The sequence below is a fragment of the Toxotes jaculatrix genome, chromosome 1, assembly GCF_017976425.1.
Source record: "Toxotes jaculatrix isolate fToxJac2 chromosome 1, fToxJac2.pri, whole genome shotgun sequence".
Classification (NCBI taxonomy): Eukaryota; Metazoa; Chordata; class Actinopteri; family Toxotidae; genus Toxotes; species Toxotes jaculatrix.
The window spans coordinates 21,524,586-21,548,504 of NC_054394.1; the positions used below are offsets into that span (position 1 = coordinate 21,524,586).

Below are 23,919 nucleotides of genomic sequence, written 5' to 3' on the forward strand. Positions count from 1 at the left end.
TTACTTAATTACTTTTACTTGTTTGGGCGTATATAGCTACTTTTACATACAGCTAGTGAATGATCTGATTACCTCCTCCATCACTGAAAGAGAGAGACAGTGAAGAGATGGAGACAGGTAAGAGCAGGAAGTCAGAGGGCTAGCTATCAGGAGTGTGAATGGGCTGAGTGTAGAGCAGAGAGCCAGGACTGTTGGCCAGTTTCCAGTGGGGATAGTGGGTGTCCCTGTGCCAGCTGGCAGCCTGTCTCTCCCATCTGTGGAGCCTAGGAGAGTGTGCAGTAATCTCCTGGAGACAGCGGCTCAGCTCAGGCCAGATTTAAAGGGATATGGCCAGCTGGCCAGGCATGGACAGGTCTGTACCAGGGAGAGAATGGAAGGGCAGGAGAAGGCCACAGAGAAGGGAGGGGATGAGTGAGTGAGCTGTGATGAAGCAGGTCAGGTGTAATGGTGAGGATGATAGGGGAGCTGAGGATTGGTGGTCAGGGAGCAATAAAGAGCACTGGTAAGAATGATTATAGTCCAGCTGCCAGCAAATAATGGAACAGGCTGAATGTAATGTCCCTGCCTTTAAGTGTGAAAACTACAGTGGGTCTGTGCCTGCTGCAGTTATGTGACTAGCACATACCTGTGTCAGTACCGTTTTATGTAAGGCTGTATCATAGCCTTGTCTCACCGCTCTGTGTCACAAAACTAATGAAATTAACTGAAGTTAGTGCTCTGTGCGTACTCCAGCAAAAGATATAAAATAAGCTGTAGTCCAAGAAGCTCTGCTTAGCTCTTGGTGTCCTCCTCTCTGTGATTGTTGCAGATGGTAATCAGAGCCCAGCTGGCCTGTCGGATGCAGCTTAAGGCCAACATTTCAAAATAATATCAGTCTTAGCAAGTCTTTAATCCAGTATTTAACTTTATTTTTAGTGGAGAAATTCCCAGCAAGATCATTTCACTAATCCCAACTCAATTCAGTTACAAATTCAAGAATTTTTCAGCGTTTCTATCCTTTCTTTGTTGCTCTTCTTACCATTAGTGAAATGTTATTTTCATGGTGAAAAATTATTTGAAGTGAAAGTATTTTTATTTTGCTGCACTTCACCTGTTTCTAGAAAATGTAGGTTTTGTAATCGAATACCAGGGTGAACGACTTGTTAGAATGACTTTTTTCTTGCAGTGTGGGTGCCAGGTGAGGGAAGGGGAATGTTAAGAGGGAGACAGAGAGAGATTCAAGCTTACAGCTGGGGCCTGACTCCATATGTTAACATGCAAGTACAACAACACTGCGCGCAAAGATGCTTGAACACACAGAGACACACAAACACACCTACCGCAGCAATCAAAGAAAGTAGTCATACATGCACATCTACGCACACTGATATCTGAAAGATATCTAGGAACAATATCATGTACACATGCATACACAGGTGTGTGCAACTCACACACAATTGGAGAGAGACACAGAGACACACACGCCTGCGGCAATCGCAGAAGAATAAGTGAAGCCATGCAAATCCCCAGATGTGCAGGAAGACAGGGGGAAGATGGGGAAGAGAGGATTGGGAGGAAGGAGTGGAGTGCCTGGAAGGAGGGAAGGGGGGGTCTGATCAAGGGAGGAGGTACGAAGAGAGGGAGGGGATGTGGTGGGGAGGGCTGGGTGTTTACTACTATTTAAAAGGCAGTGGGTGCTGTGTGCAGATTAATAAACAGGAGGTAATAGCAGAAGGACTCTATATTTATTTTTTATCTTAAATGTTGCTTGTTTGTCGGGCTGGATGAATATTGACTGTGAAATTGGGATCAGGGTCGACACATGCCAGTGCTCGGCCTTATCTCTGGGATGCAGGCAGGCCTGGGGCCGTTATCGTCGTGCCACAGTGGCGTGCCGGCACTCCAGCGCTCTCAAAGCCGCCACATTCCCTTTGTATCTGCCTGGAGAAGCCTGTTTACCTTTCACTGGCTTGATATTCCTATTAGAGCCGCTGACTATTTACTCACTGCCTCCTCCTCCTCTCCCTCCACTGGGCACTGTGCTGTCTCTCATCTCTTCCTCTTTCTATTTCCCTCTCTCTGTTTGGCTATGCCTATCTAGCCCCTTTTTTACTGTTTGTCTCTTTACAGTATGTCTCTTTATGCTGCCTCTGCTTCTGACCTTCACCATGACACAAAATTCTGGACATGGTTTTGCCTACCAAGAAGTCAATAGCTATGAAGTAAGGGGTTACTTTTATACAGGTATTACATGCATAATGAGGCAGATTGCTTGACACCATGCACCGATGGACACTTCCCTCAACAGAAAAATGTCAACACTGGCAATGTGTTCAAACACTTTAAACAACAATTTCCCTTCTCATACCAGCAGTGAACATGTTTCTTCTAAGCTCGACAGTGATATTTTCCTAGTCTTAGCCAATTGGTTTTTGTTGCCTTAACATAACCAAACCTTAACTGAATGTAGCAGACTAGACAGTCATATGAGTCCTTTTAGAAAGACACTTAGTCATTTAGATATGATATCTGATGGAGACAGATCTGGTTTCTAGTTGTCATTCAACCTTCACCGTTCTGACACAGCATCTACCTCCATGAACCTTGAAACTGGTCCACTACTCAGAAAACGAATCAAAGCTTTCTTATGGTGCTCAGTCACTATAAGGCAGGTTAGCAGGGTTACGCATGCATGTACCACCTTTAAGCTGCCATTTACATTATTTATAATAAAGCCACCAAAGCTGTAATTACAAAAACTGTCAAACTGCATTTTAATAGATTTTTCTTCTGCTCAGACACACAGACACACAAAATCGCATGCACAAGAATACTTAAATCACTTAGGCTCCTTGTATTTCACTGAGAAGGCTAAGCCTGTTAAGACAAGCAAATTAGCCCTGATGGTGAAGTATTAATCAAGGAGTTGATGCCAATCAGCTAATGATTTTAGTTGTAAACTGAGATCAAGTCTTTTGTAGTTAACTTGATACGCATGAATCATATCCTTAGGTATTTATGAGACATACAGTAGGTGGGAAAGGGAGTTCTTGTAAATTTCAGGTAAAACATTCCTGTATAGAAACTGAAGTAGCAATGTGGCCAGATGGCATTAGGGTTTTTGAGATAGCTGGTATTAAGCTTCTTGGGTGGGAACACATCTGTGCACAAATACTAATATTGATATAATTGAACTTTGCAGAAGACGCTGGACATGTTATAAAGTTTAATAAAATGTTCAAGTATTTTTATGTGATATTAAGTCATTTGTTTTATTTTCTCAAAAATAGTGTGCAACCTAGGGAGGCTCTGCTTAGCATTTGGCGTATAAGTTGTATAAGTACAACTGCTTTGGGTTACTTAGATATATCTTTCTTGGAAAAGCGTTTTAACAAAGGCAATAAAGAATTTAAGAGAAATCATATTACAAAAACTTTACCTACTAAAAGGCACCTGATGTGGTGCAAGACCCACGGGGATGAGCTACAGTACCTTACTATTACCAGGCAGCTGTGTGCACCAGTTTCTACAGCATTACAGCCTGCAGGCAAGTACAAATAAAACAGAGAGGAACTGGGTTTGGCAGTCTATCAGTCATTTAAAGCTTTCAGACAATTGATTGGAACACCTGTGACAAAACTCGTGATGCTGCTAAACACAACTTTTCTGTGTGACATTCAACTGTCTAAGAGTCTCATCTCCCCTTCTCTCCTCTTCTCTCCTCTCCTAAGGGAAGGACACTCAGATTCCTCCAGTGATGACTGCCTATTCTCTGACTGCAATCTTCATGGCAGTTTTTTTTTTTGTTTTATCTCTCTCCTCCATGCAGGCTACGCTAAGGGGCTCGGGGCGCACTGTGCCACATGCCATGCCATGAGGTGGGATAAGGAGCAAACAAAAACATAAGCAGCGCTTAGCAACCCTGATCAGAGTGTCTGCCAGGGTCCTGATAAGCTGACAGGCAGGAGAGGACAGTGAGAGGTGGAAGGAGTGGGCTTTGGTTGTGGGGACATAAGGCAGGGTGCTTTCCCTCTCTGAGCACTAATGGCCCTGAATGTCATGACCGCTGCGAATTATTTTTTAAATTGCGAAGTCCTGTTTCACAAATAGTTGCACTTTCATGTGTCCTGGGCTTTTGTGCTCTCAGATTGGACTATGACAGAAGACCATAGGAGTCTTTTATTCTTCAATTATTCTTCAATTATTCTCTAAATATATACCAACTGTACATTAGGTGCAGGTAGGTCACAACATGTACTGATAGTATGTGTGTTTGCATTGCATGTTTCAACCTGTGTGTGTTTTTTACATAATTCTTTTGTGGTTTCTCACTTTTTGTGCATTTTTAAGAGACAACATTTCTCATCAGGTGAGATGATGTCTTCCCCTCTTTCTCTGAATTTAAACTTTAACAAAGCTGTATATACACCCTGCAGCTCGAGATGTCACAAACCTCATTTAGTGTATCCCCTTGGGATATTACAGGAAATGTTTACGTTTTATGTTTTGGGTCCTCCACAACCCAAAAGTGTATTTTCATTTCATCGTTTAACTGTCTGAACATCTGCCTGTCTTTTGATGGTTGGTCAGTCCATCTGTCTGCTGATTAGTTCACATCTGTCTGTCTATTCATCTGCCAGCATTTGGAGCCAATGTGTGTGGGACATGAGCAACATTATCATCCTGTTGTACGGCGCTGGAGAGAGAAGACAGAGAATGATGAAGAGAGCGAGAGAGAGTAAACGAAAAGAATTAAATGACACCTGAACAGTATGTTTACCCAACTTAATCAAAGAGGACAGACTGCAAACCTTCCAGCGTGTAAACACACATGCATGCACACAGCCTTGTCACGCTGGCCTGACATTTTATCTTGCTGTTCGCTGAAAAAATATCATTCAGGTTAGTGCCAATTAAATATTACTGGCCCACAATCATCTTTTTTCACTAACAGTATCTAATCTGAAAGCTGCACGTTAGCATTTATGATGTTTGTGTGGCGAGGGCCACTAAGGGGAGGATTGAAATCACCGACAACGCCACCTGGGGACTCGCACCCCAGGAAATTCCTAGCATAAACACTTAGTAAAAATACAAGACACACAGGTACATTACTGAGGCTGAGACGTGAGTTAAGAGATTTATAATCAGCAAAGCAAAAATACAAAGTAACCCAGTTGGCCAGAAGCAAATTCAAACAAAAGAAATCAAAGAAAGATGACTAAAGGAACAGAAACCTAAACTCAAGGCAAAAGTCAAAAACAAAAGGTCAAACTAAATCTACCAGCCAAAACTAAATGTAAAAGATAAATCTAAACAAGTAGACAAAGGTTAAACTAAGGTCCAACAAAGGCAAATAAAGGGGCAAACTAAGGACAAACAATGTCTAAAACGAGCAAGGGGCAAACTAAGAGCAAGCTACATCTAAAAAGACCAGGGGCAAAACAAGGCCAAACCAAGGGGCAAACTAAGGGGCGAACTAAGGACAAAACAGCAATAGTGCAAGTGAACCTAAAAAGAAGGGGGGAAACACCTTTAACTGAGTTCACACTGCTTATTTAAAAGGTATTAAAAAAAAGAACAGTCACAGGCCAACTCACCACAGGATGTTAAAAACTAGTATCAAAACCCCTCACAAGCAATGCAGCACCTGGACAGCCACAGCAGGAACAGAGCAGGGGGCAAAGAGAGACAAAAGATCACAGGTGTCTTATATAACTTCTTCCTGATTAGGAGGAGTTAGGAGGGACCAGCTAAAGGTTGCACTCAGCAGCTCCACCTAGAGTAGGGGAGGATTCCCCATCACAATCGCATGAAGTAACTGTCAGTCACAGTCGAGCGGAGTGTGGTGGTGATGCACTGCTGAGTAACATCTTACAATAATGTGATTACTTATTCTTTGATAAACAGTGTAAGGATTACACGTTGTGTTTGTTTTTGTGTTTGTTTATTTTATTTTGAAGGGTTGACTTGGAGGGCTGATATGAGTTGTGTCTGTACATTCAGTCGGCACACTGGTCCAGGACATGCTAGTATGGCGTAGGGACTCGGTGAGATGCGGCTTGCCTTTGCCAAAAGTGGGAGGTTACACCATCCAGGCAATCCAATGTGTATGTGTTATGTCCAGTTTTATGTTGCATCTCCCCAAGAAATAGTCCAGCACATGATCCACTGTAATGTGTTGTTTTTAAACTTTGTTTTTTGCATGGAACAAACTAACAATATTTAGCAAGTGTAGCACCTAATCTATAAACTTAGATAGGTTTTAGAGTGTTTTAAAGTGTTGATAGATGGATTTTACCTTCAGCCAGGGTCAGGCTATTTCCCCATTTTCTGTCTTTATGCTAAGCTTCATATTCACCACACAGACGTGTGAGTGATATCTGTCTTCTCGTCTAACTCTAAGCTAGAAGGTGAAAAAGCATACTTACCAAAATGTCTAACAGTTCCTTTAAAACATTAGCTGAGGCGTGTGGTTGTACTATCAGTGGAGTTGTTGGAGGCACTTCTGACGACAAAGTAATCATTTATTCTGCTGTTGAGTAACTTGTGAAGTAATGTAATGCCGATGCATTTATTATTATTAAATCATTTGCAACTGACAACATTTCCCAAGTACTGTTACTTGCTCAACGCCACAGACAAGTTTCACAAAAGTGAGTAAAAAAAACACTAAGGTTGTATTTGAGTGTCTGAACATGGATGAGTGTTTTGTCCTATCAAGCAAACCATATGGTTCCCAAGAAGAATAAACAAAGCACAGAAAGTATTTGCAAATATTGTTTGACCCAGGTCTGTTTACAGATCAGTGAACCTTAATTGACGCTGTCAGCCATTGCTCACTTCCAGCCTATCCATTTCAATACTGAGACAATAACAACATTATGGCGCTCAATAGCTCATATTCCTATGTGGCAATAATATCTAGATCCCTCCTCCTCTCGGTGCAAATCAATGACGTGAGATGGCCTTTGGCTTCATTTTTCATCTTTAATATTGATTGCTGTTCTACTTTGGAGTGCACTGTCAGTCCAATTACGGAGAATTTAATTGATTTTTCTTCACAAGCTGGGTTAGATTGGATTGGTTTATGCAAAGCAGATCAAACAGAAGTACTCCCTGGACTCCTTTCTATGTGTAAAATACCTCTCTAATGAGCAGGAGCACCCTGCCACTTTCTACATCTCAGGCCATTCTCCCTCTGTTTCTTTCTGTCAGCACATGTGACACTCATGTGAACCCACTTACACACATACCAAACTGTCCAATATAACAGCAGCAGTACAAATTATTATTTGAAGCCATTTTGATTGGAAGGCTTCAATTGAGTGGAGGGCTCCAAAACATCCACAGCTGTATTTTCCCCAGAGAGAGTTGAAACTTAGGCAAAGAGTTGATAATTCATACAATTATATGTGATGAATAAAGCAGGTGTCTCTTTATTTGAAAATTCCACAATGACCTTTACAGGAAGCCTCCTCTCATGAAATATACATGACCCTGAACACAATATGTCAGACAGCTAGACAAGGCTAATTAGCTGCAGGTAAATTCTGAAGGCCTTACTCTGTCTTTTGCTCTCTCTCTGTCACACACACACACACACACTTTGGTCAAAGCTGTACCAACTGACACTGTCTCACAGGTTTCACGTTTCATAACTGTTGGTCGCTGACTTGTCTCTGTTTTGTACTGAACTGTCCCAAACTTTCACTTAAAAGAGAAGCTTCGTCTCGTCATCAGCTATGAAGACTACATATTTGGTCAGTGGAGTGTCATAGAGGGATTTCAACTGTTTCTAGAAATGTGTCAGTATCTTGAATCAAGTGAAGTTTGGTTCTTAAAAAACTGTTGACTATAGTTTCATTATTTCACAAAAAGATATGAGGGTGGTATCAATTGTCTCATCTATGAGCAAAGGGTATTTGTACTAATATTTGTACTAAGGAAAGGGTATTCGTACTAATAAGCATTTCAGATGCTATGTCCACATCTGGACTAATTCTGATACACACATAAAATCTTTCTGGCTGTCAGCCAACACTGGATGATAACAGTCGGATTCAGCCCAGATGTGGAAGTACACAGGCCAGACTTGGGACGAGTACCCAGGCATATGTTGGGCCTTTCTGGGCCTCTGAAAATAATTGTTGCGAAATATTACTAATGCTACTACCACTCTTAATGCTAATATTTGTACTATATAGTCACTATGGAAGAGTCCTACAGAACTGTACACCTCGCTTCATTTCCCATTTAATTATTATTTGCTGGATGGGAGTGGGCTACTGTTTAATGTATGAATCTTTAGCCATAGAGCAGTGGAAATGTGTTGTGAGGTTGCAGTCTATCGCTTGTCTCCTCACTTAAATCTCTACTTTCACATTCCTGGAGGGTAGTATTGGAGGTAACACCCCTCCTCTTTGCACCTTTGCACAACCTCCGTGTGTGTGTGTGTGTGTGTGTGTGTGTGTGGGAGGGAGTGAGACGGAGATGGTGCTGTCTTCTATGTCTCTGGGTGCCCCCTTGCTGAGCTGTCATCACTCCCTGGCACAGGGTACACAGCACAGCTGCAGGGGAACCACTCTGCAGGGAACCTTCGTTTCCATCTGTCTCCAATTCACAGTGGCACCTATTTAGAGCAGCTGAGCGGCTGTGCATGCCACGAGCCACAAGAGAGGGGAGAGGCTGAGTTTAGGGGGGTCAAGAGGTGGGCATCAAGAGATCACATGTTTAAGTTTATGGCAGTAAGATTATGGGGTTATATTTGACAGAGGCATAATGAACCTGACTTTATCATATAAATACATCAGCTTCAATGTCTGATATAATCAGTTTGTCATCACCTGTCAGGTTTCTTTTTATAGAGAGGCAGAAGAAAAAAATCAAAACATTATTTGCCATTATTTGTGATGAAATTATAACACATAATAAGTCCTATCTTTGTCAGATGATGTTCCAGCGCATCAGTGCATACACTGTGTAGACAGACATTTTATGATCACACACAAAAACTTATAGTGCCATACATGACAAGTTTTTCAATTCTTTTTACTACAATTGTTTTGAAAAATTAAAAAAATGAAAGAACATAATTTTAGGGGTTTGTTGGGCTTTAAGCACACATAAGTGCTGAATTCAAAATTGTAGTTTCAAAAAATACCATAAGTGACCCCATCAATCCATATCAGTTTAATATCACTGGGAGTGTATATTAGCTTCTGTGTGTGTGTGTGTGTGTGTGTGTGTGTGTGTGTGTGTGTGTGTGTGTGTGTGTGTGTGTGTGTGTGTGTGTGTGTGTGTGTGTGTGTGTGCAGAGACGTGGTTATGTGTGTCCATTTGTGCATGTGAGTATGCGCGGTGTATTCCTGAACTTGTGTCTGTGTGTATGCAAGTCTGAGAACGAGCTTAATTTAGCAGGTGTGCTTTGACAGTTCTTGAATGAGTGCCAAGTCTGCTGTACGAAGGATAAGAAAGAGGAGGCGCTCAGTATGCATCTGTGTGGAGCTCCACTGTGACAGATGGGGACGGTTTAACTTATAGAGTTCTGTTAAGATCTGGAGGTTTTTCTGAAGCTGTCTGTGCCAAACAGGTGTATATTCTAAAAACACCGCTGAAAGAGAAGGTGAACAAGTCTCAACTGAGTTATTTGTCTGGTAGCGGTGTTTCCACTGATAAAGGGAGTTTGCCAGTGCACACTGTGTTTTTGTTTTGTTTTGTCTCGTTTTGTTTTCTTCTTTGTGTGGGTCCAAATTCATTTTTAGAAACTCTCTTTTGAAGAGACACTACCCTCGAGTGTTCTTATTCATCCTATCTTTCTGTGGGCAAATGGAAACAATTACAAACTCTAGTCACATCAGTATTTTTGGATGAGGCTTTAGTAGAAAACTTTTTAAAAACTCAAATTTCTGATTTATCACTGAAACTGTCCTGGGGACTGAAACATAATTCTGTTTTACTCCATCAAACAGAAACACATGTATAGAAACTATCAGGACAGGGCTCAGACCAGGGACTCAAATGCACAACTCAACGCAGACTCAGGTAAGAAAAGGCAGGTTTAACATCAGGCAATGGTCAGTACACTGTGGTTAGTAGAATCAGGCAAAGGTATCCAAAGCAATAGGCAAACTCGATAAAACACAAGGGGAAAGCTAGGTCAAAAATCACAAGAAAAACACACTAGGAAAAACTGCTGGAACACTTGACTCAAAGGACGAAGACAAACTGGCAGAGAACGAAGGGGAAGACACAACTTGAATACATGAGGGGGTGGAGAGACAATAGGAAACAGGTGCAACACATTAGGGTGGAGCCAGGTAATCAAACAGGCGGGAAACACAGGAGGGCAGGAAGTAAATATGAAAAGAGACAAAGGGTTAGAGCTACAAAATAAAATAGGAACACAACAAAAAGGCTTAACTTGAATCAAAGGCTAGACGTGACAGTAACTCTTACAATAATGCCCTTTCTTCATATAGTTTTACTGTAGTGTACAAGATAACAATTCCAAATGTTTTTCCGATGAATCAAACAATCAAGACAAGAGTGGATTTGGTTTGTTCCATTAATAGTAGGAAAACATTTGTTTCAACAGTTATAAATAGTAATTCATGACAGTCATAGGAGGCACTTGACAGTTATTGGAGGCACTGTTAGTTTATTCAAGTTATTCCATAGTTTTTACAGTCAGTGAAAATATGCAAGCGATCACTTTCACGGCATTAGAAGCGAAACCTTCCAGAATCTTTAAATATTGCACAACTCTGAAGAATGTGTTGGCTCAAAGTGCTTAAAGGACGACTGCAGAGTTGAAAAGTTCAGCCGGTAAGAGGTGGCCAGGTGTCTCACAGGCAGGCAAGACGCTTCACCATATGCTGCTTCTCACCACCAGACGCCAGCCGTCCCAGCCACTGACTTTCACATACTTTACTTTTGCCATACAAGGTGAAAAGTTGCATCTGGTCTAAACCCTGACCAACATGCTGAAAGAACTCTTTATGTTTCCATTCATAAAGGAGAGTAACTTGTTCCATTAATGGAAGGAAATTGTTCTGGTGTGACAATAAGACAATTAATGACCTGGTTAGTAAACAGGAAAGACAGATTTTATGCATTTCCTCTGGATTTCTGATATACCAACAAAGTTGCAGATTATTTTGCTTTTCTCCTGCATGCTGATTGGAGTTTTAAAGATGTAATGAAGTCCTGGTGTGTCCTCCTGCTGGGTTTGTATTTGGCGAGGGGTGCCTGTGTGTCGCTGATAGAGGGATCTCTCTGACACGGCTGCTCTGGCCCGCTGCATCTGGGAGCCAGTAGCGGCAGCCGCTGGGGGGAGATAAGGCAAGGCTAGCCGCTCGCCTGTAACGCACATTTTGCCCCCCTCTGCCCTGCTCTCCTCTCCTCCCCTGCTCCTCCCTTCACCCATCCTCCCTCCCGTCATCCCCCTGACCTTATCTCAGGGGAGAAGACACCACTGGGTCGCTACTGTGATAGCACCTGCCAGAACCAGAGCTGGCCTCTGGTGATTATGGGGGAATCATTATCTTTCTCTCCCCAAAAACTCATTTTATACCTGCCAACATCTGAGGGGAGGGGGATGGGGGGGCAAAGAAGCAAAGGCTTCTATAACAGGTAACAGAGAAAATTGTGTGTGTGTTCACATGTGTATCAGGAGAGAAGGTTGGGGCGCACGTGGCAAAAATACATGCACCAAAACATCTTGCCATGTAGGATTTGAACTTGATGTAAATGTGACAAGATAAAGATTATATGTCACGATGGCTGATCATCCATTTTCAGCCTGTTATTACATTATGCTTATGTATGAATAACCTCCCACATGGGAACAAGGGTGATGCTTTATGGAGAGGTTACATCATCATCATCATAGGTGAGATTCCCATGTAACTTTACTGAGGGTTAACTAAATCTTTTAAGATCCTTTGCTTGATGCCATGATGGACACAGGTGACAGATTTTCACCATGCTTTCAGTCTCCTCATTTTCAAATCTGTTGTTTTTCCATTTGTATTTTTTTTCTATTCCCACAGTTATCTAATCACTTTAAAACCACAGAGACATCCGCTCTCCACCTGATATGTTCTCATGGCATTTCATGTCCTGCAAAAGTTTTCGTTTTCATTTTGCTGGTTACTGTAGTTACAAGGCTTTTCCTTTTAACTCAGAAAGAGTCCGTGCATAAATCTGGGAATGCAAATACCGTAAATGAAATGCAATCTGCACATTGATCACTATAATAAACAATAATTTAAATGTCTTATGCATGAACACTTGTGTAAATGTGGGAAATCCCATAGGTTTTTTGGTTGAAAATAAAAATAAAAAAAAAACACCTAAATTTCATGTGTTGTATACTCTGTGGGTTTATAGAGAAATCTCTCTCTCTCTCTGTCTCTCTCTTTCTCTCTCTCTCCCCGTTCCCCACACCCAAAGACAGAGAAAGCAACACGAGTTTCTCTCACTTCCTCTCTGCTGATGACCATCTGTGCGCTGGTTTCAGCCAGGCACTTGGCACATCTGTGTACTCACATCCCCTCTCACTTCTCTCATCAGCGCACTACTTGCGCCAACAAAAATATGCGACTGTGTCTGTGTGTGTGTGTCTGTGTGTCTGTGTAGCAGTAAGGAGCATTGCTATCACATTCACACAGGCCACTCCATCTGGTTTAGGGGTTAATGAGTCGTGAGGGGTCAGGGGTCAAGGAGGTGATGGTTACAATGTTGCTAGAGTTTCACATGAGAGCCGCTTTCAGCTGCCCTGACTTTGTAAAGTTTATTTTGGCATCTTTGATTCCAAATGTGTGACAGCGATGCTTCAACATATGTTTTTGTTTTTTGTTTTTTTTTAAACAGACATTGCCCTGCATGCTTTTCACTATTTATAGATGATTGCTTGCTGTCACCCAAGTGCTAAATTACATTAGAAAGTGCCCTATCACCCTTTTGAATTTTTTCTTTTATTTTTTTAAATTGTGGTGTAGCAAGCGATACTTCAAAGATAACTGCTGTACATTTTGCATCAGATTTTTTATAAATAACATTTGAAAATTAGAATTAAATGACTAATGTATTTGTCTGCATGTCACAGAAGCTAGCCTGGTCCATCTTATCAATTTCATCACAAGTTCTTTTAATGGAAAAACCTCTGTTTATCTGGAATGGATGAAATTAATTAGTAAACATGTAGGTGGTGAGAAGAGCTGTTCACATCAAACTCTGTGAAACAACACGAAATAGTGGTGTGAATTTCTGGTGAAATGGTCAGTGGGAGTGTTTGAATGTGCATTAAGTTTCTATTTAGCTTTTACAGTGTTTTCCCTCTATTACACAGGGAGAATTGCACCCTAGCTTTGCAGTGCTATGCAGATTTGAGGTTGAGTACTCCTGTACTATTTAATGTGAGATGTATGGCATGTGAGGACAATAAATAGAGACAAGATATGGATATTGACATTATATTTAAAACAGTGTGGGGTCCAGATCACCTGACAGTGTAACTACATGTTCACATCAGAATTTATGACAACAACATTTAAACCCCATATAAATTCAGTCATCCTTTAACCATGATACCCAAGGCTAGGGTTAACTAAAGATGGATGGACAAGAAGGATGAGTTTTTGGACATGGGGCAAGACAGAGTGTTAATGTTAATATGGTCTCTGGGCAAGGTGTACAGAAGCAAAGGATCTTTGGAAGGAAGGAAGGGGGGTTATTCAGCAAGAAGGATGCAAGCGTGGAAGGAGTGGCTGCTGGCCGCAGACACAGGTGGTTCCTGACAGAGGAGGCCCAGGTCTTGCTGCCTGCTGCTATCACCACAGCGAACATTGCTGCCTGGCCTCCCCAGGGGCTGCAACCCTGCAACATGCTGAAACACACACTTCTCTTTTGAGTTGCAGTGGCAGGCAGGGCAGGAGGAGGGTTCAGATGAGAGCACAGCCCCTCAGCCAGAGCCACGAGGCAAGCTGACCTGCCACTGACACACACTCATTCACACACACCCTTGGTCGCCTCACACACACTCCGTTGGAAAGGAGAGAAGAGAGACCGAGAGAGGAACGAAAAGAAGAATGAAAGGGAGATGTATGAGTAAGATGTGCCAAGTTCACCCAAAGGAGACCGCAGGACAGACTGAAGACAGCAGAAACTGTTAGTTGTGGATATTAACATTCAGCTATCACGTACAACTATCAAGCAAAGACAAAATACCAGAGGAATTCAGCAATAATACAATCAGGATCAAAGTCTTCGATGAGGACGTGGAAGGAAGAAAAGGAATTAACCACTGACTGTTTCTCATTTTTCACGATTTGGAGCTTTAACTGCAGCTAAGTCCTTGTCCTTGCATGCAAGTTCAGTGGGTCACACAATGATACTACTGGGGTCTCAAAGGCCAAGTAGGTGAAAATTAGGACGACAAACATGGAAAGCCTCCAGCATACTTCATAAGAGAGAACATTTAGCAGGAAAACTTTCACAATATTTGGATTTTTGAAGTTAACTGCGTTGCGTCTCTTTTTCCTACCTACGGGCTGTCAGTGTGTGCCAGAGTGCTTCACACTAACACTGAATCATTTCAATTCCAAGTGTCTCACCTCAGAAAAAGTGGAAAGTTGAGATCTTAGCGGAGTTGTTTTGAAGGTTTAAACATGTCTGCTGAGGTCCATTTGGAGCGTCAAAAGAAGACCAACCTGAGAGGTGGGACTTCACCTGCTTCAGCGTTTGTTCCACGTGTGCCCACTGTCACACTGATCAGCCACAGAGAGCTGAGGGATAAACACACTGCCCACAGACTCCAGCCCAGAAGCCTTGATCCCAACCTGGCAACCAGCAGCCACTACAGATGTAGTGAAGGTAGGAGCTTGTCATCTTAAAGGACCTGTTTTATGAAATCTCTTGGCAGTGTGTTACAGTGATGAGTGATGGAAGGTCCCGCAGCTGTCAGGTCTGCTCATTAAGTTGGAGTGATTGACAGATAATCAGTTTGTGTTGACTTAGCACCACATGCTATAAGGGCAATGCAAGGTTTCTTCATCTCGCTAGTAGACCTGTTGTTTGGTGACTGAAGCAAAGGTTTCAAGGTTAGAACGACATCAAACATTATATTTGATTATGTTTCTTCTCCAGATTTATTGCACGCAGCATGACCTTGGGCTTGTTTCCCTGGGCACTGATTGAATATTTTTTGCCTTTTATATAAACAGGCTCACTTTAGAGACCAAACTGAATCGTTATATTGGGACAATTTTCCTCAGCAGCATCCCCTTGTTATCATGTATTATGGTTCTAATATGAGCTGTCAAGCACAAATAAACTTGTCATTGTTGTTAACAAGCCCAGTGGAGCACATTTGTCTTGTGGCACTGTGAAGGAAAGGGAAAGAGGTTTTTAGAGCATTGGGTGGGTTGGGGAGGAGGTCTTCCTCTGGGCTTCCCCATACAGCTGCGGGGAACAGAACTAAGTTTTGGAGTTTTACTGTTCAGCTTCATTGGCTTTACACATGTAGTTCATGAGTTTGCATCACAGCGAATGACAGAGGGAAAACTTTAAAAGAAACATTTTGCAGACAGATGAGGGATTCTTGAAAGACATCCAGGAAAAAAGGAAGAGAAGAAAAAATGTAATTGATTCTTAAAGCACTAAAAACACTGAAGTATTGCCTTTAGCTAAAAATGAAAACCTTCACTTAAATCAGCAAAGTGTTTGAGGAGAGAGAGATGCATTAAGAATCAGACATTAAAGGCCTAATTTTATAGACTCTAAATATGTAGAAACTGTAAGCCAGTGAGAAGACTAATACCCAACGTAGTGAATTACCTGCAGCGCCTGCCGCCTCTTGGCAGTAATGAGCTTTGTGAACGTTGCAGTGATAAGGCCTCTATAATTAGGCTTAGTCATAAGCATCCCCCCTGTAATTCTGTGATAAAAACCCAGTAGAACTCTGGTGTCGGTGCTCCAACCCATTCGTCTCACACACATACACACAGACGGACTAATACACACAGATGCATTTACTGAGGAAATCAAAATGTGTCAGTGTGAAATGTAAACACTGCTCTTTGTCTCAAGTAGTTCACCTGATGTAGCTGTGTGTGTGTGTGTGTGTGTGGGCGTGTGTGTGTGTGTGTGTGAGAGAGAGGGTTGTGAGTGTGGGGGGGAGGGCTAGTATAGTCCAGCAATATGTTCACACTGTATGGAGAAGCAATACTTATGTGTGTGTTTGTGCGTGTGCATGTGCGCATGTGTGTGAGGTGTTGTGAGCTGCAGCATAGGCTTCCTGTGAGGGAGCAGATGTCGCAGAGCTCAGGCACAGCTGCGACGGGCGATAACCACGGTGGCAAGAATATGTCGGCACGCTGGCTCTTCTCCCCGGGTCTTATCAGCCGCACACAGAATACACACACACACACACACACACACACACATACACATACACACATACTCATATAGACACTCTACAATAAGGAACTGCCACCCAGCAGTAGCAAACCCTCACAGCAGGCCTAGATAGAGGGAGGAAGGCAATGAGAGAGATGGAGAGAGGAAGAAAAGGAAGAAGGACTAAATCAAGGGACTTTGATGGAAAAGGTGCAGTGAATCCCTAACAAAGCCTTGGCCCATGTCTGTTGTATCATAGACTTCATAATTTTGTGCCAATCCTAATCCTCTATAGATATGAATAGGCTATTCTTTACAGCTTTCTATCACAAAAAGAGGCACGTCGGCAGTAATAACTTTAAAATAACTGCAGAAGTACATAAGTTTGTCGCTTTACTCATCTTAATGATACTTTGACACTTTTATGTGATTTTACAACCTCACAAATTGTAAAATGTGATGTATTTTGTGAATTTGGTGTTGAGGTAGCAACCATACTTACGGTATAATTATGATGATTTTGCTATTCACTTCTTCCTTGACCCATGAACTTTGTCACCACCACCAGAGTGACAGCAAAAAAAAAAGAGAAACACGTTTTATGATAAAAATTTAAAAACAATGAAACCGCAAAGTCCACTTTTTCACTCATGCATTGCTTAATGATTACATCACTGTATCTCTGGCACAGATACGGGCAAATGTATGTGACAGACATCATCAAAAATGTGGGAAAAGATGGATGTTGATGATGATGATGCAAGAAGAGGGAGAAAAACTGAGTAACTAGTAAAAGGAAAAAAGTGCGGAGCATGTGTGGGAGGAGAGGCAAGGTGGCGATGAGAGGTGTGTGTGTGTGTTTGTGTGTGAAGGAAAGAGGGAGGGAAGGAGAGAGCGAGAGAGAACAGTTATCCTCTCTATTTCCTCAGCACCAGCTTTGTGGTTTCTATGAGGAACAGATGTTCACAACTTGATACAGTGCCTCATCCCCCTCTACTCACTATCTCCAATGCCAGCACCACCAACTGTCTGTACACACTCACACACACACACACGCACACTAACAAGCACACACACATATTGTCTCTTGGGGAAAACAGTAATACAGAGCAGTGACTTTCTCATGTGAATGTGTGGGGACATATTCACCTGCGTACAGAGGACATTTTACTGTCCATTTCCTTCTCTGGTCAGGCTGCATATCCTGTTCTTGAGTCAACACTTGATGTAATCAGGTGCCACTTCCTCCTTTGTCAGTTTGCACTTCTGTTGGCCAGATGTGATACAGTGCTCAGTGCTCTTGCTCAGTCTGGCCCAGAAAAATACACAGATAGCTGAATCTACTGTAACTGAATGCATAAGTCTATAAGTTAAAGTCCACACACTTGTACATCAGTCATACTAAAATCCTCCTGAAGATAAATATAACCAGTCTCATCAAAATGTCTCATTCCTCATTATCTACACTCACAGAGCACTTTATGAGGAACACCATACAAGCCGTTGGTAGCTCTCTAAACAGCCTTAGTTCTTTGAGGCTTTGATTCCACAAGATCTTGAAAACATTCCTTTGAGATTCTCCCCCACATTGACATGATTGCATCACATCATTTCTGCAGATTTGTCAGATGCACATTCATGCTGCAAACCTCCGGTTCTACCACGTCCCAAATGTGTTCTGTTGGATTCTAATCTGGTGACTGAGGAGGCCACTGAAGTCACTTTCATTTTCATGAAACCAGTTTTTTAGAGGGCTTTTGCTTTGTGCTATGGTTCATCATCACGTGGAGGTGGCCATTAGAAGATGGTAAACTGGGGCCATAAAGGGATGCACAAGGTCGGCAACAATACTACGACAGACTGTGGTAAATGATGATTTATTGAAATTAAGGGGCTCAAAGTGAGCCAAGACAACATTCCCCAGATCATCACACCCACCACCACCAACCTGGACTGTTGGTGGTCAAATTGATGAGAAGCATAGTGAAATGATGATGATTCATGTATTGCAATGGGTCTTACTTCAGTATTTTTTAAAAAACAAATTGGATTTAAAAAATCATAAAAGTAACTGAGGAACAGAAAAATAATCAAACATACTGGAATAGCTATTGTAATGGGTTGTGCAGCGCTTTTATTAGAGCTGTTCTGTGGCAGAAACAACCCTGGGAGTCAAGTATTTCAAAGGACATTATTCTCTCCAAAGAGCGTGGATTGAATTTTGAATTCCCATCATGTCTGGATGATTCAAACAACTGACACTTTGCTGCTCGATTGCAAACAAAATGTCAGGGGGTCTATGGGTGCAATTTGTAAAAGCAGTATTCCAGTGTACGTGCTTGAGTGGGTGGGTCAATGATCCGTTACACCATGGCGTATTACAGAAAGTCTCTCTCTCTCTCTCTGTCTCATCCTCTTTCGTAACATTACGGAGCAGCATGAGGACACACACACTAAAGATGTTTACACACAAAGTGAGAGAACAACATCCGCTTAAGCACACTATCAGAGAAAACAGTGTTTAAATTACAAAACCCATATTCAGGGAGGATGCACATGACACAAAGGGAAATTTCTCAACACAAACCCAATCATTTCTATCAGTGCTTCAATCAGCATGACAAAACTCAGTTGCTATATATATATATATATATATATTTTTTTTTTTTTTTTTTTTTTTTTTTTTTTGATCGAGTGAAATGAAATGTTCTCTTTCTCCTTTCGTGACTATATTGGTGTCTTTAATGGCAACACCATGAGAGTGTTGTCTGTTGAATGTGCATGAGAGAGGAGAGGATAGGAGAAGAGAGAAGAGCGCAGGAACACAATGGGTCTAGCGTTCCTTTCAGTCAGCTCAGGGCCTTATCTCCTTTCAACACACTAGCCTGTGACTGCCACTATAGGAAAGGATTTACAATGTGTGAGTGAAGGAAATGCTGCAAACTTCTCTCTTTCTCTCTTGCTTTTACTCTGACATGCGCGCACACACACACACACACTCACACAAACACACACACTCACAGAAAAGTAGTCATTTCCATACTAGCACAATGACCAAATCTAGTTCCTGCACCTCAGAGAGTGCTCAACCATCCAGGAGATGCTGTCAACATAATAGAGTCCAGAGCAGGGTGGGGGTGTGTTTGTGAGCTGACAGAGAGATAGAGGTGTGAAAGAAAGCGGAGACAAAGCTGTTTTCGTCATTAATGCCATCAAAGGGACTTCCAGTCGCAGTCTTATGGCACAGACAGTTCATTGAGGTGAGCTCCCACCTTGTGTGCATTTCATTGTGCAGTTTATCGGTCCGGCCACATGGAGTGTCAGCGCTAACCCAGTGACCGCTCAACAAAAGGCCAAATTAAGAGGAGTGAGAGGCTGTCGTACAGGGAGGCTGACAGGTTGACTGACGCCATTCCCGAGGAGAATAGCATCCTGTCAATCTTGGAGCTGTCACCTTGACAGGAATCCTTTCTTTGGATGCAACCCCCATCGCCAACCTTTCTGTCACTCAAGGCCACACAGATACACTCACACACCTCTTCCCTTTTCAGTATTCTGCACAGGAAACAAATAAGCCACCTACAGTAACATACTAAGGAGGCACACACACATACAATGTTGTATGTATACAGAGACACCTAGGGCCATAACTCTGAAAGCGAGACAGAGAAATATGGAGTGTGAGTTTCATTAACACTATCCATCTCCTTGACAACTGTACTTCCAGCATGGTACACTACACGCTCTGCCTGACCCAGCATGTAAGGGCCTCTGCTTCTGTTTATATGTATAAAGTTGATGTTTTTCACAGTGTGTATGCTTGTATGTGTTTGACCATGTATACGGCAGCAGCTTTACAGTAAATTGACATAGTGTGGTTTGAACAAAAACATTGGCACTGGACCTTTGGTTACCTGAGGTTATTCCTTCTCATGGACTTTGCAGGAAACTGTTACATTCCAATCAAAGAGCCCTGGGGTTTCCCGCTGCACGCCATTATTTAATCAGTACTGGAGCGTTTTTCAAAAGTCCTCCCAGCTCCATATGAAGGCAGCGTTTGTGTTCTAGGCTGGTGAGACTGGAGTCGGGGCAGAGCAGCTGTCTGTGTGTACTTTACAAGCTGGTTCTGTTTGTTCTGTAGACACAGGAGGGGTCAGGAGGGTGTCAGCTTTGTCTTCTGTCCCCGTCCATGGTTATGTGTGTATACGTGCATGTGTGTGTCTGTGTGTGTGTGTGCACGTGTATGTGTGTGTCTCCGCCAGAGGGAGAGAGAGGGCAGGTGGGTGGGGCAAAGGGACTAACAGACCAGTGTGGACAGGTGGAGGATTCTCACTATAAACAAACTAGATGTACCTGCCTTTTTCTGAGTCTCTCTCTCTATTACCGTCTGCCTGTCTCATATATTTGTCTGCTTATTTAGTGGTAATGCACATCAATAAACTTTACAGTAAATGTACCAATGTCAGCCAAAAGTTTGCTTTTCATCTGTTGTAGAGCTGAAATGATTAGTGGACTAATAAATGAATTCATTGACACAATATTTTCCCACAGCAATTTTCATAATCAATTCATTGTTTAGCTCTTTGACAAAGAAAAATGTCCAGTCACTGGTTCCAGCTTTTTCATAACTGTGAATTTGTTGCTTTTCTCTGTTTTATAACATTGTTAATTGAGTAACATTTTGAATTTGGAGGGTAGGTTGGACAAACTAAACAACACATCCCTTTGCCCCATTTCTTGGAATTTTATACAATTAATCAAGTGATCAAAAAAACAATTGACAAATTTACCACTAAATAAAACTATTGTCTGTAGTACTCAGACAGATGTTACACAGTTGCCTTAAAAAGAATAAAAGGTTGGAAGAGTCAGTTAAATAGGATATAAATATGCCACAGTAATAAAACGGGGTTGTTGATGTTAAGGATATTTACTATAAACAATAAGACAACATTATGAGGTGCTAATTAAAACAATCAGAACCAGAGGCATGTAATATGCAGAGCAATAAGAAATGAGCATTAATGATGGTAGTAATAGTAATATTTACTTAGACAAAATCTGTCTTACATCTATCCATCTTCACATCAGTGCAGCTGCCTATTTATGACAACACCTGACAACACAAAGAAAACTTTATAGACTTCACAAGCTATGCAGGTTTTTTTTTTTACTGGTGAGTGTTCACTTTCAGAAAGAGACATTATTTTGCATTCATTGCCGTTCTTGTGTTAAATAAAGTAAATAAAGTCTGCAGTCGAATGGACTCAATTCTGCTTTCCTTGCTGTCCTCGTCGCCTCGATATGAGGAAACAGCGCCCCCCGCGGGCAGACAACGGGACACTCAATTCATTGCTTTTTTTTTTGGATTGGTTTGGTATCTGAAATCACTGAACAGCATGAAATCAGTTTTGGGCGCCACTTTACATGCCATATATTTACATAATTCATATTATTGACATATCTTTTTTATGTGTTAAAAATAGACATTTTCAGCCAAGTGTAACCCACAATCACTGACCAAGTTCCATAGGCGTCCATGCAGGTATCATCCTGTAATATACTGCTGTATATTGAGCCATATTGAGCTTCCAGTGGCATAATCTTAATCATTTTGTACCAATGTGGGGTTTTGTGCTGTTCAATTTGGATCTTCTTCAATTTAGAAAGGATTCCTGTACAATAGCTGCCAGCTCTTGTCTCTGATGGTACCCGAGAGAGCGAGAGGGAGGGAGGGAGAGGGAGGGAGGGAGAGACAGAGAGAGAGAGAGAGAGAGAGAGAGAGGGAGGGAGAGAGGTTAGGAGCTCCAGATGGTGTTTAAACGCAGACAGAAGGCTACAGCGAGGACAGAGAGAGAGAGAGGAGGAGGAGGAGAGAGAGCCGCGGTTACTGCGCACAGTGGGCCCGCCAGCTCCACTCATCAGTGAAGACAAAACAAGTCTGAAAACCCCAAATTGTGAATCCACGGGGAAAAAAACCATACCTGAAAATATGCTCAGCTGATTGTGACTGTCTTTGGGAGAAGTGAGTATTTTATAACACCATCTGAAGACAGCTCGGCGGAGGATCGGCGCGTCGGAGGAGGACAAGGACCATAACACAGAGAAACGTGGTTGTAGTGTAGCCTGTCCACGGGCTAAAAGAAACTGTTTGTTTTTTTGTTTTGTTTTGTTTTTTTAAGGAGACGAATTTATCTCGTTTTATCTCACATTTTATGTGTGGGACTTGTTCCTGACACACGGACTGTCTAAACTGTGAACCGAAGAAGAGGGTTTTAAAGTTGTCACAGGGGGGAATAAAAAGACGCACCCTGCGAACAAGAAGATCCGCATCTTAATAATTTGCGTCTGTACACGGGAGACGAGAGGATTTGTGGACTTACAGTAACAAAATAGAAAGCGGTTAATTGTTTTGTCTGTTTAAAAACGAACAGAAAGGACGTTTTTGCAGCTGAAACTGCGCTTATTTTTCTTTGATTTCTTCTATCCAGGATGGTTAAAATGAGAAAGAGAGCGGATTTACATGACTGGGACAAGTTGTGATTTTCTTTTCACATCACAGTCAACACAAGAAGCTTTTTGCTTTAAAATAAAAAACAAAAACAAAAACAAAACAAAACACAGACTGCAAAACCAAAGACATCGATGTCCTTAAGGATCCAAGAGCCCTGGCTTTGCTTTTCTTTCTCTTTCGATAGAACTGAGAAGAGAAATACCTCATAATTTATTAAACCTGGAAAGTCAAGACCCCTTTTGAACTTCCAAAGGAAAGTTTAAAAAAATCTTTTTTTGTTAGACTGTGGCTTCTGCCTCTCCTTCCTCTCAATATTTCAGAAACAAAAAAAAGGGGAATAACACCTGAGTAGTTTCCCGCATTATTTAGCAAAGGCTTTATCTATTTTTTCCCAAATAATGAGGATTGAGACGATATAAAACCTGTTTTAGAAACTATTCGGTGTGGATTATCACCGCTGCAATTACCTCAACTTGACCTCGACCTTCACAAAGTAAGTACAACCTGCAAACTTGACTTTATTGAAGCATATCGTTTAAATTTTTTTGTGTTGTGCATTGTGTTTTTTAAACGTACCGAGGGCTTGTAGGAGCGTGCATTAGGTGTTTCTGATAGTCCTTTCTCGAGACGTTTGTTACAGTGGAAGAAGAGCTTCACATTTAAAGGCTCAGACTGCCGAAATATCTCAAGTTGAAACTCACATTCTGGCCTGTTTGCAGCTCTGTTAGAGCGGCGTGTTAATGTGAAGGGGAAGATAAACCAGGCTACTGTTAATGTACCTACTTCTCCCTCTCTCTCTCTCTCTCTCTCTCTCTCTCTCTCTCCCTCTCTCTCTCTCTATCTATCAATCTATCAATCTCTCTCTCTCTCTCTCTCTCTCTCTCTCTCTCTCTCTCTATATATATATATATATATATATATATATATATATATATATATATATATATATATATATATACATATATATATATATATATATATATGTGTGTGTGTGTGTGTGTGTGTGTTTATCTTACACATTAGGT

At 41.8% G+C, this 23,919-nt stretch overlaps 1 protein-coding gene across 6 annotated transcripts in view; it reads left to right on the forward strand.

Moving 5' to 3' along the window:
• Positions 1 to 6,344: 6,344 nt before the first annotated feature.
• Positions 6,345 to 23,919, forward strand: part of cbfa2t3 (CBFA2/RUNX1 partner transcriptional co-repressor 3) — a 49,587-nt gene continuing 32,012 nt past the window's right edge. For 3 of the 6 annotated variants that reach the window (XM_041049570.1, XM_041049737.1, XM_041049832.1), the window contains exon 1: positions 13,937 to 14,856. In XM_041049570.1, coding sequence (XP_040905504.1) covers positions 14,652 to 14,856 — 205 coding nt within the window. In that variant the 5' untranslated portion in view covers positions 13,937 to 14,651. Of the gene's footprint in view, positions 6,356 to 12,111; positions 12,117 to 13,935; positions 14,857 to 22,235; positions 23,388 to 23,919 lie in introns of those variants that run through there. The other 3 variants (XM_041050008.1, XM_041049650.1, XM_041049922.1) reach the window with 3 other exon arrangements.